Source organism: Aphelocoma coerulescens, chromosome 5 (genome assembly GCF_041296385.1).
Source record: "Aphelocoma coerulescens isolate FSJ_1873_10779 chromosome 5, UR_Acoe_1.0, whole genome shotgun sequence".
Taxonomy (NCBI): domain Eukaryota; kingdom Metazoa; phylum Chordata; class Aves; order Passeriformes; family Corvidae; genus Aphelocoma; species Aphelocoma coerulescens.
In genome coordinates this window covers 57,043,513-57,062,904 of record NC_091019.1, presented here as the reverse complement: position 1 = coordinate 57,062,904, position 19,392 = coordinate 57,043,513, and the positions used below count along the sequence as shown (strand labels likewise).

Genomic DNA, 19,392 nt, shown 5'->3' with positions numbered 1-19,392 from the left:
CCAAGTTTTAGTGGAGGAAGTGTTTTACATCAGTAGAATTGAGAGCATTGTAACAAAGGGAAACAGCACAGTGGTACAGTTAACTGCTCTTTCTCATTTTACTGAAACTCCTACTGCATGGATGCTGCTTTCCTCCAGTTCCAAGTAAAAAGTGTTCTCCTGAACACAGTAGCTCAAAGTGCAGTGAAAGTACGTAAAACCACAGTGAGTGGCTGAGTTTTCCTGCTCTATTACGTTTCAGTGAATCATCTCCCCACTTCTGTCATGCTTTCATGTTAGCAGCTCATACTGATAGAACAGAGAACTTCAACAATAAGGCAATACAGTATTTGTCTGAATACCTACCATAGTGTTTTTTTTATAGACAGATAGATAGATATGAGAAAGGTGTGATGCTACACTTAGAAAATGAAATTAAGGACTGCAGGTCTATAGGCAACACAGTGCAACAGTAACGTCCAAGTTCTTACCTCTGGAACACTGAGCAAAAGGTGCCATGAGCTTATCCAGTGTTTTTTTCTAGAGAGGAAGATGGTGAGTTGCTTAGTGCTGATATATTTGGAGTTGAGCATAATGAGTAGCATTAAAACTGATGGTCTAAAAATAGGTAACTAACTGGATCCAAGGGAACTTGCTCTCCACTGTTGTTAATTTCTTACAAAAAAAGAGGACAAATCCAACTACCCACATTTGATGGATTGTTCTGACTCAGAGCTCTCTTACCTAGCACGATACAGTAAGTCAAAGCTCAGATTATCAAAACTATATTCCTGATGGAGATATATTAATTGTATTGGTTTCTTCCTGTAATCTTTTTCTGGAAGCCTCAAACCACAGATGCTGAAGTTCAAGTAATTTGACTAAAAAATATAAAATTCCATCAAATTATGTTTGCACAAGGTACCTTTCTGATTTCAAATGTTATTGCCACTGTTTGCTTCCCTAATTCATATATCAGGTAGGTGATTATTCATACATGAGGAAGAAGATGAAATCAGAATTTTTGGTAAGTTTTAACCTGGAGGGAAAAGGCTACCAGAGTAACATCTTGTGTATTATCACATGCTGTGTACCTGGGGCTGTCAGGCTGTTATAATGAGAATGGTAATTTCATGTTCAGCAGATCATTTTTGCTATAAAATTGCAAATCCTAAGTGAAGGACCACATTGGAATATTTCTTCATTTCTTTTATGCTTTCAGGTGGATCTTACTCAGTTTGGCACATACAGTGCTTCAAGGATATTTATTTCCTAACAAGTTCTTTGCTGTTAAACCTCTGGAGACAACTTACACTTCCCTGGCTGTTGGATGAATAGGCAAACTTGAATTTTCCCACCTGCTTTATAGTTAAAATACACCCAACTTTGAACTACAAACTGGCAAGTATGGTTCCTACCCTCATTCTTCCAGCTAAAATTCCATACTGAGATTATCTGTGTTCTGCTCACTTTTAATTATTTTAAATGTATTAGGAAAAAGATTTTTATCAAAAGCTGTATCTCTAGTAGAGGACTTAAGTTCTTTCCAGGTAAGTTATTAGTGTCCTATTTCTTACTAAAATAATTTTTTTCCATATGGAATAGAGTGTGGTATGGCAATTGAAGCTTCTAATAGTAAAGAAGAGGCTGAAAAAGAAAACCCAAACACATTCCTTGTGTGCTGCTGAACTACGATTTGTGGCAGGGACATACCCTGCCAACACAGATGTGAGTAGCTCCTGTTGTTACCCTGATGTTGGATACTGCAGTTCTTTCCCTACTGGTTTTGTATTTTTCCAGCTGAAGGAAAAAAGTCTTTTAAAGTTATTGCATATTTTGTCAACTGTTTCATTTTGACTCAGACCATATGAAGCACTCATATAAAAGAAGTCTACGGGGAGATAACTACACTAGTTTTCAGTGATGAGGTTTATCTGTATTTTAACAGTTAAACCCACTATGTTAATAAAACAAAACTTCTGAAAAATAATCCTGCTCAGTTTCAGTATTTTCCCCATTCCTCGTATTACAGAAGAAGACAGATAAGAATTGTAAAGCACAGCTCCATCTTGAATAAAGTAGGGAACTAATTCCTGGTTTATAAACTGATCTGGCAGTTTTCAACATGCTGGCTGTACTGCAAGGATAAGACTTAGTTATAAGCTACTGCAGTTGCTTCTCCCCAAATGTTCATTCATTTCCTGAAAACAAATCACTTGTTGTGCCAAAAAATGTCTTAAGTTTACTTGTAATTAAAAAAATTCTACCCAGCTTTATTTGTTGGAGAGCAGGAAGTGCATTAACATGCGCCCACAGATACAGCACGTGCACCCTCGGGCAAGTTCATGGTCCCGGGCAAGCAGCCTCTGCTCCATTCTGCCTGCAGGATCCTGCACACCCCTACTGTGAACACTGCTACAGGAAAAAGAGAAGTGTATGATGGATACTTCTATTTTCTGTCCTTCTGGGGCTGGACATGGGTGGTTCATCTTTGCAAGAACTACTGAAAACAAGTTAAGTGGTGTGTTGACTGATGAAAAATGACAAGTATTTAGACAAGCAGCATTAACCTCTGCAAATCCATGGATATGCCTATCCCTATCACACTTACCCGTTTAAGACCACTGAATCATAAATGAGATGCCTGATGTTAAGACATGAGTCTCAGAAATGCTACTCCAATATGTTAACCCAGTTTCTGACTGACAAGTCAGAAAGTGTGTGCAGGTACTACTGTGGGATCTTCCACTTCCCAACTCCAAATGCACAGGACTACATGATAAAATCCTTACCCCATGAAGTTGCCTCTCTGTGAGATTGCTGGTGTATGATGTATTTAAACTTCAGGACGTGTTTGGAGATAAGCCATTAAGAACAAGAACAGAACAATTGTATTTCTCTTTCCTAATTGAAATTCAGTTCTATTAAATATGAAGCAATGTTCTAGACGAGGTATTTTTGAAAGGAATTTGTTCTACAAAGTTTAGATAGTATTTCTGTACCAAACATTTAATTCAACAAAGAATTGGTTACATCAAAAGTGATTGGATTTGAACAGAAAGTAAACAAAAAAGCATATTCAATATAGTTTAATATGTATTTTCTGAATTAGAAATATCACTTTCTTGAATGAGAATTTCTAGTGTAATGATCCATTACTCCCCTCCCCCATCACTGAATTACATTATTTATACATATTATACAGAGCCAATTGCAGTTGGAAACAACAATATTAAAATAAATGTTTAATAGATACAAAGGATCTTTTCTCCACAACATAGTTTTTCTGGTGTCTGGACACCAATTTTAAAGTAATTCTCTATTAGCATTAAACTATTTAAGTGCAAAACAATTTTGTTTTAAAAAAATCTATGATTGCAGCATCCATCTTCCTGAAAAACATTTTGAAGCCAGAAAGTAATGACTTTCATTTTCCATGAGTGCATTCCAGGCTGTCTTCTAGCCATCTCTGGTTAAAAAAATCAGTGCAAAATAAACAATGGTGAAGTACTAGTTTAACCATTGAACTTACTTGAATTTAAGAAACATATCTTATTTTACACTATATATATATATCTTTTATTTATATATTTATAGAGAGATTAAATTACACTGGACTTAAAAAGTATAAAGAAAACAAAAATGTTACTACTTTTTCCTGCAGCACCAAAGGAAGCTTTTTGCTTTTTCTTCCATGCAAACTCTTCCTTGGGTGAGCAGCCTAGCAGGATCAGCTGTAGTGAGAACTCCTTACATTTGTCCTTTGCAAGTCACTATGTGATTCACATAATTCCATGTTTACACTCTGCCACATTATAATTTGTGATGCTCTTTGCCTGAAGAACAGCTCCTGGTTCCACTGTCATTACTTCTTGTCCTGTGTTCAGAGATTTGCTAGCAGTAGTGTGATGGCTATACTACAGTTCCACTTGGAGAATTGGCCTGGTTTTGGGATGACAATAAACCCTGCAAACAAAGCAGTTTACATTAATCCAGCAAGAGAACCTGACATGAATTTTATAAAGTTCTTAACCTGAACCTACAATGAGTACAATTGATTTTTACAAACACTTGCTTACTTCAGACATCCTTCTCTCCTACAAAGGCTCTAAGCCACCACGGTCTCAGCCAAGCAGCACACAGAGCTCTCAGGAAGAAATGTGTGCGTTTATGACACGGAATGGATCTGATCCCAGCATTTGGTTTAATCTACCTTGCACTTGGAGTCATTGTGAACTGTGAAACTTTAAAAATCATACACCAAAGAAGTGATCAGCATTTTACTAGGGTGGTGACAAACAAACCTATTCCAGTATCAATATGTTTGACACCTGACCTGATACAGGGAAATGTTCCATCTCTTATATGTGATTGAGTATTACAAGCTTTGAATAGAAAAATAGATTGTCTAAACAAATACTTGTTTTGGGAATTTTAAAACAAAATGAAACGCTGACAAGAGTTCAGTAAAGATTTCCCATTACAATTTAAGTTCACATTCAGGAAAACTTGTTACCAGCTCTTTTAACTACCCTGCCATTCAAATCAAGAGACTTATCTCACATGCAGCCCCACGACTGCGTGGTACCCCTCACTACACAGAGGCTGCTGCTCTGGATTAAGGCAACTACACCTTATGGATTAGACCTGTGGGTACCAATGGACAGACTCCATTTCAGATTTATACACAGTAGCCCATTTTTAATCATTCTCATGAAACTTGATCAGGCTTATTTAGGAAAAGCTTAATGTCAAAATACAATTTAGCCTTCTTAAAAGGTCATTAGTTAGTTCTATGGAGTGCCAGCAGGCCAAGGAGCATGCTGACAGCTGGAAGCACACTGGCAGCTGGAAGCACACCAGCAAGTATCCCCATGCAACTCCTCACCTTGTAGGTATGATAAATGCACTTTCAGCAACTCATCTAAACAGCTCCCAGCTTATGTTCTTACCTCAAAATTAAGATCCCAGGACTCAGATCCATCAAACTAGACAAGATCAGGCAGCAATTAGCATACAAGAATTATGTTACTTCAGAATCTACAGGAGCTCTTTCACACTTGGATCCAAGAACTGAGAGATCACCATGATGGAAGTAAACCCTGACCTCACACCAGGCAGAAAGAGGGGAAAGAGGGCCAGACACTGGATTCAAGTCATCAAGTTTCTGTTACAACCAAAGCCCTTTTAAAAAACCATCTGATCATTTCAGATACATCATGAACTTGGATAGTTTGCAGGATTTGTGGCAGACTCTGTGTGTACATTTGCACATGGTCCATATTACATTTATAGATAACAAAGCACATGGCACTTAACTTGGTGCCCTCCATAGACCACCTGAAAGAACCTGAACACCTTTAATTGTATTTGTTTATGTAGGGAATATCTGATTCAAATACTGTTGAGGTATACTGAAGTGGGTTGTTCTTTACACTTGACATTCAGGATGTGCAAAGATCCTGCCTATTTCATGAGAACAAAAAGTTTCCTAGCTATTAGTTAAGGAGTAGATGGTGAAAGAAGGCAGAGCTTTAGAGCAAACAAGCCACTGAAGCACTTCAGAAATTTCTACCAGGAAAGTTTTGTTGGAAAATGACAAGGTTGAATCAGAATTCACTAGTTCATTACTGAAGCATTCTTCACAAGTCTATTAAATTCAGCAGCAACTGGAAGGTCTTTCTTGTCAGAAGATTACATCCACTAAGCAACTTTGAAGTACCCTGGAAAAAGATGTCCAAAGGTATTATTTCCAGTCTTAATTAAATCGGCAGTCCAAACTGTTCATATGCAAATATGTGCTTTATAAGCACACAGAAAGCTCTAGGGATGGCATAATGTTTTTTTCAACAGGCTCATAACTACCCTATACAGAAGGAGAAATAAGCACTGTTCTAGTATTCTATATTCCAATACTATTCTAGTATTGGATTTACGCTGTAACACAACCAATTGTTGGGAAACAAAATGAAGAGTTATTTATTTTCCTAGGATTCCTCTAGAAACTGGCAGCATATACTAAAATTTGATGTGGTGCCTTACTCCCTGTGAACTACCAGTCACTCTAGAATACAATTTCCAATACTAGGAACAAAGAGTCAGTCCTAGTTCCATCTTGTAGGCTGTGAATGCTCCCTGCTTTGAAGAGCAGCAGTGCAGTGCAGATAGCTTTCAGTGACTACTAGGATTTCCTTATATTTCAGTCCTTGCTCTGAATTAATTCTGCAACTCTGAGCAGGCAAGTCATAGGAACACTGAAGTGGAAATAACCTCAAGACCAATATCCTTGTGCTCCTGCGGATGGAAAAAATGTACGCAAGTACTGCCTCAAAAGTTGGACTAGGCTATGATGGCTGTTCAGAAATTCACTCCCATGGGAGAGACCAGAAGGTTTGTGAGTTCTTCCAAGTCCCTGATTTCAGAAGACAGATATTCATACAAGAAAAGCAAGAATGTGAATTTGTTTTTTAGGCACAGAAGTTTCACTGAAGTGGTAGTTCTCAGTGGGTCCTGATGACAACAAAAATTCTACAGAATTTTGCCATTATATCGGAGCCTTCCAAGCAAGGCTATTCATGAGGTTGTGTTTGGTGTAACATAGGAAACACAGGAAACCAATATAAGAAAAGCAAGTGAGAGCTAAAATAAAGTTACTGTTTTGATACAAAAGTTCACCATAAGAGTCGCATCTGTGATACAAAGGGTGTGGGATTGGAATAGGTGTAGTTATATTCTCTAGAATAATACGATGGGTAAGGTTATGAAAAGTATATAAAAAGCTCCTGCCTGTAAAGAAAGAATAAAGCCATTGGAGTGCAGTGCTTTCTGTGATGGAGCTACCAAGTCTGGTCAATCAGGTGGGAAAAGATGGAACAAAAGCTGCAGCAATTTATTATGGCAACAGCCAAGCTGGCCCATTTAACAGCTGTGACAGGAACCATGGAAGAGCAGAGCAACAACAGCTGGAGCTCTGCTGCGCAGTGCAGCAGCTTCAGGCTTAAGGACAAACAGATCCCACTGAGCAAGCAGCAGGAACAAATTAAGAGACTGCTCAAAGTTTTGGAAATAAACGTAGTGTTTTATTAGCAGTGGTATTTCGTCAGCATATGAGTCTAGCAGGCATGGGAAATGGAAGAGTTATGAGATCCAAGGCAGGAATTTAGTAAAATAATGTTCATCTCAACCTCAGAGAGGGTCCTCCAAGTAGCCACTGTCCCATCTGCCTTCTTAATGGGACACTCCACAGCTGAGAGATGCAGCTTTCAGATGGGATCATTTTTCTTAAATCAGTTAGTGCTGTGAATATTGAACACAGGCTGCTTCAGCACTAGTTGCTAGGGCTATCTTGTTTATCCATGCATTCTCTGACTTCCTGAAACACACAGGACTTTGCACATCTGCTAAAAATAGGCTGGCATGAGTAAGAATGAAAAGCCATAACAAATACAGTCAGGAAGGCCATTTGCACCCGGGCTTCGTGGCACTCATTGCTGTGGTCTGTTCCCTGCAGCAGCATGAACACAAACCCTCCTCCCCATTTATGAGATTGTGAGGAGAGGGGTGGGTATGTTTTTAAAAATTCCACATACAATCCAGACAAAAGTCTGGGGCTTTTTTCCAAAGACATGAAACATAAGGTTTCAAAACAGAAACTAATTCTATGAATGATCAGTATGTAATTGCTGTATTAAAAAAAAAAAAAATCAGGAAGATACTACAATACTAAGCAAGAAAAAAAGTCAACAGTAACTACTGAGTTAATATTTTCTTAATTTAAATTAGGAGAGGTTTAATTGGAGCCAAAGCTGCAATCGACATAGTTTCACTAATCTAGGTAATAAAGGGCAAGTTTGGACACACAAGAAGAACACAGGAAGTGCATGTCTCCTTCAGGGAAACAGCTCTGCTGGCACTCAGAACATGCTGGATGTCAAACTGCTCATCTTTCTGCTTTCTGGTTTGAAATTGAAAAGTAGAAAAAACAAAGGAAAGGGTCCAACATAACAAACAATCCCATGGAAAAAAAAAGTCTCATAGTACACTTCACTAATGCAATTAAACCAATTAAAATATGGCTGAATTAACAAATGCCCATACAAGAATGGCACTGGCTTGTTAAACCATTTCTACAATTGCCAGTATATAAAATAATGGGAAATTATTATTATTTGAAAAATATTCCAGGAGTAGTTTATTCTTGTCCACAACTGTGATATTCCTGGAGTAAATAGGGTTACAAAGTAATCTGGACTGACACCTTTGCTTGAGAAAAGAGCCCATGGTCCATTATGGTGTTTGAGCAATAATACCCCAAAACCACAGAGAGATTTCTCACATTTGTTTAAAATTCTGTACTTAAATCAGCTGAACTGGTTGAAAAAAATATCCAAGTTTCTTATCCAAATGAATAAGCATTTAATAGCAAAAGTTTCTGAACTGCATATAGTCACTAAATCAGGTATTAATCTCTAATGGAGTAATAAAATTAATTAACTGAAAATGCTCAGGAAAGCACATGCTGTACATTCACATAACATGCTACAGAGCAGTATTTTGTATGGGATTTAGGGGGACACAGCAAAGCTGATACCTATCTTTACACAGTTTGTGTGTTTGCTAAATGGGCTTTTAAATTTTTATTCCATTTGCCTTTTTTTTTTTCTCTGTTCTGCTAACATTACACAAATGTATAAAGGCATAAACCATTTGACACCAGACCTTAGAAAAGACTGTAGCAGCTTCAGGGTTTCACTTGCAACTTCACCTCTGTGTACATAAAGGAGTTTTTCTCCTAACAGAGGTCACTGTCACCAAAAATCCAAATTCAAGGCCAGTAGAAAACCATCAGAGTAACTAAAATCTGTCCAGTGGCATTAGGTAAATGGAAGATGGGCAGGTCCAGCAGGAAGAAAAAAATTAAGATGCAACTACTCGTGTGCTTGAAAATGCAAAAAAGGCTTTGCCAGCAGAAACCTGACTTGGCTTGAATAATAGGACCTTAAGCTTCATTCAAGTAGTAAGGGCTCACATGCTTAGAAACAGTTGTTTCTCTACTTACCTCGAACTACAAGAGTAAGGAGTAAAATTTTCAGTTTAAAAAATAATGAAATTGAGATAAACCAGGAAAAACCTCAGGGAAAAGCACAGGACTTAAGGCAACCCCATGTGTGTTAGCTGTAAAGTTACTGTGGTCTCAGCAGAAGAAAGGAGCCAAATGAATTTGATAAGGTTGATCAGCACCTACCTAAAATCCAGCTTCAAAGCCCAGAAAAGAACATGATCATACAAGTTATTTCCTTGAGAAGTTTGTGCAATACTATTAAGGACAAGTAAAATGACACCTTCATGTTTCAAGACATCTTTTGCCAAATACCTTCTCTGACCACAAAACCTGTGGAAGTTGGGCTTTGTTTCAGGCTCACACTGACTGTTGAGAAACTGGTTGGACCAGCCAGTTCTTGCATCATTTGATATAACTGGATGTTCCAGAAGCTTTCAAGCAGATTTTATTTTGTTCCTCTGCTAGCCCCTGTCCTTAAATATACATCTATGTTCTATGTATAGATCATCACAATGGTCAATCAATACCTTTGAAGCACCACAAAGTTCTCAAGTTTACATAAGATGATTCCCTCAGCTTTAGTCTACAGAGTATTTTTGCATAAGAGACAAACATGAGTCCTCCCACTCATACTGGAGCCAAAGTAACTACTTTTACACTTAAAATTCCTCAAAAATGCCTCTGAAACACTTTAGTAAATGGCACTTGTTTGGCTCTTTCTTTGGTTAACAAAGAATCACTTCTGCAAGGGTGAGACAATCCCTAACCCCTTAAATGGAAGGGCAGCATCTTAAGTCTTCACCTAAATTTGCTCCAAGAAATTTTGCAGCCTAAGTTTTAGACTAGTTTAATTTTAGTTCAGGTGAGTTTTATTCTAGACTAGTTTTTTCTAGACAGAAAATGCTTGTATCATCTGTATGAGCCATATCCTTGGGGCTGTAAATTCAGCAATCATTAGGTAAACATCAAGATCTAAAGCTGGAATAAAGAACATACCCTGCACCAGAGTCCACAGAGGAAAGAGCTCCTGTAGAGTCCTAGAAGGAATGACGACACTCTGCCCCAGCTCCTACCGGACAGGTGTGCAGAGATAATCTAGATACAGCCATGTCTGTGTTCTGCTGAATCTGAGTTTAAACAAGTTTGAAAAGTGGTTTGGTAAGTATTCTGTTTAATGTTACTGTAGTCCTAAAAAAAATAGCTACCATGAGACATGTCCTTATCAGCAAGATTTAAACATCAAAACATCTGCATTGTCTTGAGATGAATTGAAACATTTTCTCAGAGCAGGTTACAGATGTGATCAGCTTCTTACTTTAAAGCATGACAAGTTAACAGTTTTGTTGTGGCCATTTGTTCGGCACAGCGCGAGAGCATAAAACCACCTAAGCACTGCAAGATAAGTTAAAACTCAAATGTGGAAAGGACTATTGAAAGTTATCTACATTTACAGTTCAATCACACATTTTTATTTAACATCAGTATACAGAGGACAACCCCAGCAAGTTATTTTGTAATGTCAAGTATTTAGTAAAGTTCTTCAGCTGTAACAGTGACAATAGAACAGCTAAAAATAAGCAGTATGAAACAAACATGATCTTCTTAAAATTATAAATATACCAACAATACTTCTTAAAGCTTAATTATTGCAACAGTTAAATTAACAATAGTTCATGTTAGAAAGGCTCTATGAAATTTATTCAAGTTGTCAAGAAGTTAGATGGAAGTGTAAAAAGGAAATACATATGAATTTTACTTTTGATTTTCACTAAAGGTAGTCAATACAATTTTGTACAGTATCACCTAACATGTCAATCTTTAACAAACTCCAGTATACAGAATCATAAAATGCAGAAAAAATAGTTTAATCTTTACATGTAAATTGACAGTAAATTAACTGACACAAATTTTATTATTGTAACATAAGCAGGCCAGCATTTAAAATATTAATTTAGTAGTTTTATGTTGTTAAAGGGGCAGACATATACAGTCATTCCAAGTACATACTCAAATTTTAAGAGGTGATAATTCAGAACATGGGTTTTCTAGAAAGTGTTTAGTAAAAGTCATGTTATTTCCTAATCCAGACATCCTCATCATAAAGCCTTTACAGGGTTATGATCTCTCCTGGCTTTACTGGAGCCACTTGTCACACCTCCTCACACACGCACACACACATACCTTGCTATAAATATCACACCAGTGTACTCTAGGTTTAATTCACCCTGATAATGCGGGTATGCCATGTGCAACTTTGCTACTGCACACATTACAGAAAGCTTCAAATTTTAGCATGGTAACCTGAAGTCGTATAGCTGTGTTTCAGTTTAACTATAATCATCCCTGAAGTTTATACAGATACCGTATCACGTTGAAAGAAATCTATTTGATAGTACTTAAATACCAGCAATTGAACTTCAATTGTAATGATGAAATGCTCCTTTCCACTGAGGAAGAATTAGTATGTATAGCTGCTCGTCTCACTCAAATATAGTACATGAATGTTTAAGTACTTTCACTAAAACAGAAGTCATACTAAAACATGATACTGTACTACAATTGTAGTTAACTAGAAAATTCAAGGATGTTATAATTTAAGTCTAAGTTTTCCTGTACAATAAGTCAAATAAATAAATTCCATGTGCATTTGTTTTACAAAGTGGTAGGATGTTTCTCTTGCTAGGTTATACACTGCCATTTCACCTGGGGGTACTTCTGGCCAATCTTACCTTGAGCTTTCTTACACAGGGAACTCATCGGCAACTTCCATTCACATGAAATGGAGTTGCTGTACAGACAGTGAATAGTCAGTTCTAAAATCCAACATAGAAATCACGTAAGTAGTTACTCTGACCACTGAGTTCAGAGAAAACTTATTTTGCATATCCAAGTACCACTTTGGATTTTTGGTGGTTTTGTGGGTTGGTTTTCTTGGGGTTTTTAATTGCTTCTGCAGATCCTCTAATTCAGTTTGACGTAGCTATAAAGACAGCGCAATAAAGTTTACTTTTGTTCATTCCAAATTCTTTTCCTGATTAATCCAACAGTTCTGTAATCCCATTTAGGTTTCCCATCAGGGCCTGGGAAAGACAGGGGTGAGAGATGACAGCTAATTGTCACCACGTTGAGAAGAAAAGTTCATACTCTTGTTAAGGCAACCTATTTTTCTTACCACCCTGAAGCTTCTTTCAGAGAAAAAGGCTAAGAAAAAAAAAAAAAAATTGAAACTAATGAACCCTGAGCCTCGTCCAACTTGTTTCTAATTGAATTTTGCCATTCACTTCACCTCACTGACTGGGAGTTGGCAGGGCAGTTCTGGAAGTGCAGTGCAAGAACAATAGATCCCGTGAGGAAGCTCAAGGTATGAGTTTGTATGCACTGAAGCAGTAATTTGGAAAATTTAAGAACAAACTCTCAGGACACTGTCAGCACTATACACACTATCGACTATCATAGGGATCATGGCTGAAGAGACACTTCTGGATTTATTTTCCACTCAGGGCAGCACAAGCCCAACCAGAAAAATAATCAGAACTTGTCATACACTGTCCAATTATCCAGCGTGTTTTGATGGCTGTTGGAAATGAGGGGGAAAGGTAGCATGGGCTCAGTGGAAATTACATTAGACACTGCAAGCCTCCTTCGCTTTTCCATCCAATTCTTTCTTTAGGCAGTGGCATTAATTTAATGAAGGCCTTTTGAGGCAATGATGGAATTAGCAGTAAGATTCAGAGGCTTTCACTCTATAGAGTTGGCAGACAAAAAAGTGATGGAGCTTTAAGATCACTTGGGGAGCCATATGTCAAAGGAAGACTAGAAATAGAAACTTTAAAGCCCACAGTAATGGGACATCCTAGGATAAAACAGCTGGTGAAACAGAAATGATGGTATATAACCCAGTAAGAAAGACATCACCATGAGTGTTTTATACTTTGACAATTCTCATTAAATAAAATTAAGTGCTTTCCTATAAACAAAAAGGATGCTCATAACGTCCTTCTGGCACAAGTATTTTCCTATCAAAGCCCTGTAAACATGCCACCAAAATTTAGTTTTTACCAGCAGAGTGAGCTCACTAGAAATGCAAGTGAAATCAGAAAAACAAATTAATCTGAAAATTTCTAAGTAAATACATCCTAAAGAATATGGCATTTACATCAGTGTGCAATATATTAATTCTGAAAATGATAACTTCAGCATGAAAATTACTTACCTGTAGTTAAAGTTTTCCATATTGGCCAATACATAAATCCTGATTTTTGGTACTGCATACTTTATCTCTGAAATATTTGAAATGTCATATTCCAAATCAAAGTCAATACACAAAACTATTTAAGTTATACTCAGTCTAACAAAACCCACCTCAGCCACTGAAAATAAATGTGACAGTGTAGTGTTTAATAGTATGCAAAGGAGTTTTAGAACAAAAAAGATAATGTAGCTCACAATAGCAATCTGAGGCACTGCTGTAATTAACAAGATGTGAAGTACACTGAGTCACAAAAGTATAACTGCTTTAAGACTTTCATTTTGAGCAAACATTTTAAAATTTAGTATTTTGAGGAAGTGCTTTGTTTTTTTCCTTAAATTAATGCTGGGTTTGTAGTTCTCAAGCAAAAAAATACTTTTAGGTAATACCCTCCTCCCTTCTCCCATAAAGGGGTTTTCACTTTTAGGTTTTAGATTCAACCTTTAAATATGCATTAAGATGCAGAGCAGACACAGATTTTTATGCATACCTATGTTGTGACAAATTTAGTAAGATCTCAAAAAAGTCTATATTACACAAACAGTTTTAAGAAAAATTACTGAGTTTTACTTGCAAGTTTATAGCAATGAAGATGTGGTATCTAAATATATACAGTACCTCTACTCCAAAAGTCAGATTCATGAACCAAATGGTTAAAACCTAACAAACAACAGATTTTCATTTAAGTTGCTCAACATGGCAATATTCGGGTATTACCAGATCATTTCTTTTACTTCAGGTGATAATCTACATCCCCTTTCAGAAATTTTCACAGAAATAATGGTCCTTTTTCCAGATCTACTCTGGAAATGTTTTCATAGTTGTATTCCTTTGAAGTGTTGCTGGCAGGCAGAGCTATTGTAGCACGAAGTACTTTTTAATGTAAGAATCACCACATTTAGCTTCAGTCAAAATTTAGCTATCTATACACTGGACAGAAGAAAAATAAAATTTTATAGGTGTTCAAGTGCATCAACAACAAGAGTGAAAACTAGTAATAGACTAATGTAGGTTCAGCTGATGGAACAAATGCCATCAAAAGCATGAGCTTGTAGTGGTTGAGCTGCCTAACAAACCTGACAGGAACAGAACACTGAAACTACTGAGAGAAAGCTTGCAGGATTTTCCCCAACTTAAATACATAAATCAAAATCTGGCTAAAATTAGAGTTCCTTGATAATACTGATTCACAATTCAAGAGCATAAACTACAGTCAGTACAGGGCTCACAAATCTGTGCATAAAATGGCTGATGTTTTAATAAGTGGTTTCACATTAATGGCAGGCCACCACAGAAAAGTATGGAGGAATAAACCACTTTGGTTTTAATTTTTTCAGAGGCTCAAGTTTCTCATTAGACTTAGAAGCAGCAGCTTTTCATAAGCTACTCTCATTGGGAGTGCTTATTTTGTAGAAAACATTAGAAGGCTTATAATTATTTTAGTGTTTGACAGGTTTTACTTCAATTTTTACATATATAGCTTTCACCATATTGTGGTTATGCTTAAGTATAAGAACACTGATCAATAGTTTAGATGCACAGTATTTATTTCTTCTGCTGGAAGGCAACTATATTTAATAATTGTATCCAAGACACTTCAAATCATTCAGAAATATGGCATGCAGTATCCAAAAGTATGGCTCTGAGGATATTTTTTTTACATTAAGCATAAAGAAATTTTATATTCAACATTCATTATATTTCAAGAAAACTATCTATTCAGAGTTCTAGTTCTTTGATGCAGCATTAAGGATTAAAACTTACCACTTTACCAGGCCTTGCCCATGTGCAAATAAATCCCTCCTGACAAGCAGTGACTATACAGTCTTCAAGAAAAATTAACACAGTCAGTCTTTCATGTGCTATCTTTTTACAGATAAGAGGCTCTAACAAGGGAACATCTTCCATTCGGGGACAGAGAGGTGTTCCCAAAGTTTTAGCTGGGTCCGTTTTGGTTTTAGTAACTAGGTTCAGTTTGTCACTGCTCTTGCTAGATATATGTCCCATGCTATGGTTTCTCTTGTGGTCTTTTTCATGGTGTCTTTCCTTCCGATCGTGTAGCGATAAGGTTGCAAATTTACTAACACCAGAAGCAATGGCACCATCCATGACACTGCTTTTACTGCCAGCATTTGAGACTGCAGAGTGTGGAAGGCTGTTAGACCGTGGAAGAGGAGGGGGTACAGAGTTTCCAGGTGTTGTGATACTGTTTCCATTACTTCCTGGGTTAGTTCCACCACTTCCTGAAGGTGGACTTGTGGCATTCATGACATTTGTATGTGTCCTCGCTCTTGAGAGAGGTTGGTGGGGGAAGAGGATATCTTCTGTAAGATCCCACAAACAGAGCTGTGTGTCCTGGCCTACTGAACCAAATCTATACGTTACACTTACTGGACGACTGTCTGTAGAGTTCCTTTTGGATAGTCTAGATTGCGTGCTATTTGCTCGATCTCTGCCAAAATGAAGGTCTTGGAAATCCTCATCACTTCCGCTAAATTCCATTGGGTCACTCTCTTCTACACTAGTGGTATATGGATCAAACGCCACGACACTGACCCACGATTTATGTCCGTGGCCTCTTGCTATAACTCGACAGTCCATGAAAGACCAAACTGTCACCAAGTCATCCTCTCCACCTGTCACTATGTATTTCCCATCAGGACTCCAACACACACACAGCAGTCCTCCAAAGTAGCTTTTCATTGTACCATGCAATTCCACTGAATCAAAGTTAAACACACGAAGAAAACCATCCTGGCTCACACACGCCAAGAACTTCCCATCAGGGGAAAAGGCAAATTCATTCAGGGCACCCTCACCTACTGTCCATTTAAGCAGAGGGTTTCTTGTGGATTTACTCTTGCAAGTGTGCACTGCGAAACTCTCTCCTTGTTTAAGTAGCTGGTAGTGCGGGGCTGTGGTACCACAAGTGTGCTCCACGTTATACAAGTACATATTGCCACTGGAATGAGCTACTAGGAAAAGGCTTTCCGAACCTGGTACCCATTTTACACAGGTTACTCGGGACTTGTCTATTAGTCTCTGTGAAAAACAAAGAAGATACACATCAGAAACTCTGAAAATTAAAGTTTTCATGATTAACTGTAAATCTGAGCTTGCAGGGGGATGAGGAACAATATACTTAAATAAAGTTAACTTTTTAGACAGGAACTATGTTACTATATTTGCAAAAATTTATCAGGCAGTAAAGAGGAAATTATTTTCAGACAAAGTGCTGTCAAAGGTTATTATTTTGGTCCAGTCACATTCCACAAAGACCATACTTCAATCAAGCCAATCTGTTACAAATCTAAAAGCAGTGCTCTTCGGTTTACTTTCCCTGTGCAGGTTTACGAGCATGAGAAGTAAACAAGAAAACACTGAATGAGCTGAAGGGAAAAAAGGCAGTTAACTCATCTGTATTATACAGCAAACAGGTTACAAATCAACAACAGTAAATTCAGGCTCTGATTTTATCTGAAATCACAAATAAAATCCAATCTCTGAAAAAAGCTCCACCAGCTTTTACTGATTCAGGGAGCAAAGGCTGCATACACAGTGACCCTGTTATCATGGGGCTCAAAAGTCAGTAGGCAAATGCACGTGCCTGGGTGAATTCACAAGGCACTTATGTGTATGTGTATGTACAGTATGTGGTACTTTTCACCTTGGAATCCCCAACCTCCAATTATTTTTCTTTCAATAGCCAAGGGCCTGTCAATACTTTGTTACCATTTGATTAAGCACTTTCCTTTAGAGCAAAACATTTTAGTAGAGTTCATCATTGTAAAAGAATGGACACACATTGAACAAACATTCCTGGTCATATTGTCTTCAATGGTCTAAGAACTGAGAGGTAAAGTTTGACTCTTTTGACTACTGTAGTTGTGGTGGACTTCCACAACTTACCATGTTGGCCATGGCACCACTAAACTGCAACTTAACAGACAAGTAATTCTTTACAAGCACATTCAAGATTTGTATTTGGCATATTGATTATAAGCAGAAAGAAGAGCTGAGCTACACAAAAGGCAAGAGTGCAAATATAGAGCCTAAGGAATACCAGAACAAGTTACAAAAGCCCTAAAATCAAAGAAAAAAGAATCCCCCCAAAACCTTGCTGTGCTGTTTATCACACACAAAAACCTCAAACTAAGGGATAATACATCAACTGTTACCTGTTCTGGAACTGTCACTGGAAAGCAGCACCTGGCCATTTTAAATTACACTTCTGCTGCTGTTAACCTCAGAGTAAAACCAGAAAGTCTCTCTCCTGTAATTTCTCATTGGTTAAAACAGCCATGCTGTATTTGAGAGCTGAGAGGTGTAACTAAATATGGCAAAGTTCCCTCAAATGGGGTAGCTTTAAAATAATATAGTCTATGATTCTGTTGTGATATATTAACTAGTTTGTCATGTATTCACTGATATATTTCATGCACATCTCAATAACGATGGTATCATAAACATTAGAGAGAAAGTTACCTGGCACACACCAGGAGAACACGGACAGGGAACACCAGCCCACTGGTTTCCTGTATACAACAGTCTTTCATCACCAACATGGCAACTAAAGCAAAGTTTCTTGTTCTCTTCTATTAAAGCACCTCAATCTGCCATACAACCTCTACTCATAAGAGCACCTGCTCAACTTTTATACCAGAAATGGCACTTTATGTCCATAACCATGCTGGGCTACGTGATCCTAAATACTGCAAAGAAACCCTGCAAACCTGATCTTTACTTCAAGGACGCTGTGAAAAAGAGGTTACCATTTGCAATGAGAACAGATCAGCTCAAGGAGACAAGATGCAGAGAGACTTTAACCTGACAAGTACAAGTGACTACAATGCATCCCCTTTTCAAGATTAAAACTCTGAAGTTATGACTTTCAGGAGTTTTAAAAGCTTTCAACTGGGCTCACAAAGTTCTGCAGCATAACAAATCCAGACCCTGCAGTCAGTAGGAGCAGCAAATGCATTACAAGAATGGACTGAATGCAGTATCACCAAATCTGTGAGAGAGGTGGGATAAAGAGCTTATGTTCAGTTTGATGGAAGACTAGTAAGTGAAGAAGCTTCAGTCACCGGTCAGAAACACGAGCCAAGGTTATCTTGGTCATGTTTTGAAGAACTTGAAGGGACAAAGTTACAGGCGCAGGCCACAAAGGACTGAAAAATCTGAGGCAATCAAAGAATTTGCATTAAGGTCTGACACAGCTTTGGCAACAAAGATACAGGACAAGTTTATTAGGAAAAAAATTGCAGCTTAAGGCTTCAGTTTAAATTTTAGAAAGGATTAAAAAATAAGCTAAAAAAGCACTGGCTTGTTTGATAATAACCAACTACCGCCTGGAAACAACTGGATCTGTGAGGTATACTTGGCTGGTTTGGGGAGTAAGAAAATATCACTAGTTTAATTTTGACACAGCTGGAAGGAGTACCACTGTGGATACAGATGGATTTATGTAGGCAGCCGCTGCACAGTATGTATCACTCACCTCAGCCTTTAAAGTCCCTATCATCTTCTACATCAATAGAATTAACAAAAATGAGTAACAAGTTAAGACTATGCTAGGGCTATTGCATTTTATGTTCAACATAACCTATCATAACAGGTTGATTTATTTCATGTATCTCATATATTCTCATTGCTACTCTGATTGCTCTACCACTGCTGATAGTCAAAGCAGAGCTCTGGGCTAACTGAAGCACCAAATTACTCACAGGACAGGTGGTGAATTCTACTACCTCTGGCATGAGTGCTAGATCTGTAGAACAATGTAAAAACTCATTCAGACCACCTTATGCCTATGGTTATTCTTAAACACCATCTAAACTCAATATATTCAAAACCCAACAGGCACCTTCATCTTGAAGCAAATGAACTGGTTTTTCTCAAAGGAACTATAGTTCAGCTACAGGAGTGGGAACTACTCTGTGATATGAAACCAGCTGTTTAGAGCATTTCTGCTACTCTTCCTAATACTTACAATATTATCATACAAGAATAAATAAGACTATTTTGGGGAGGAGGGGTTGGGGGGTGGTAGGACAATGCTAAAATTAACATTTCAACTACCAACAGACAAAAGATTCATTGA

General features: G+C 37.6%; 1 protein-coding gene across 7 annotated transcripts in view; it reads right to left on the bottom strand.

Annotated features, from left to right (window-relative positions):
* Positions 1-1,317: 1,317 nt before the first annotated feature.
* The window catches only part of WDR20 (WD repeat domain 20), a 47,208-nt gene continuing 29,133 nt past the window's right edge, over positions 1,318-19,392 (bottom strand). Inside the window, exons 3-5 of one of the 7 annotated variants that reach the window (XM_069018289.1) lie at positions 16,109-16,331; positions 13,254-13,320; positions 3,437-3,945 (exon numbers count right to left, since the gene is read on the bottom strand). In XM_069018289.1, coding sequence (XP_068874390.1) covers positions 3,897-3,945; positions 13,254-13,320; positions 16,109-16,331 — 339 coding nt within the window. In that variant the 3' untranslated portion in view covers positions 3,437-3,896. Of the gene's footprint in view, positions 5,703-10,036; positions 10,168-13,253; positions 13,321-15,053; positions 16,332-19,392 lie in introns of those variants that run through there. The other 6 variants (XM_069018286.1, XM_069018287.1, XM_069018290.1 and 3 more) reach the window with 6 other exon arrangements.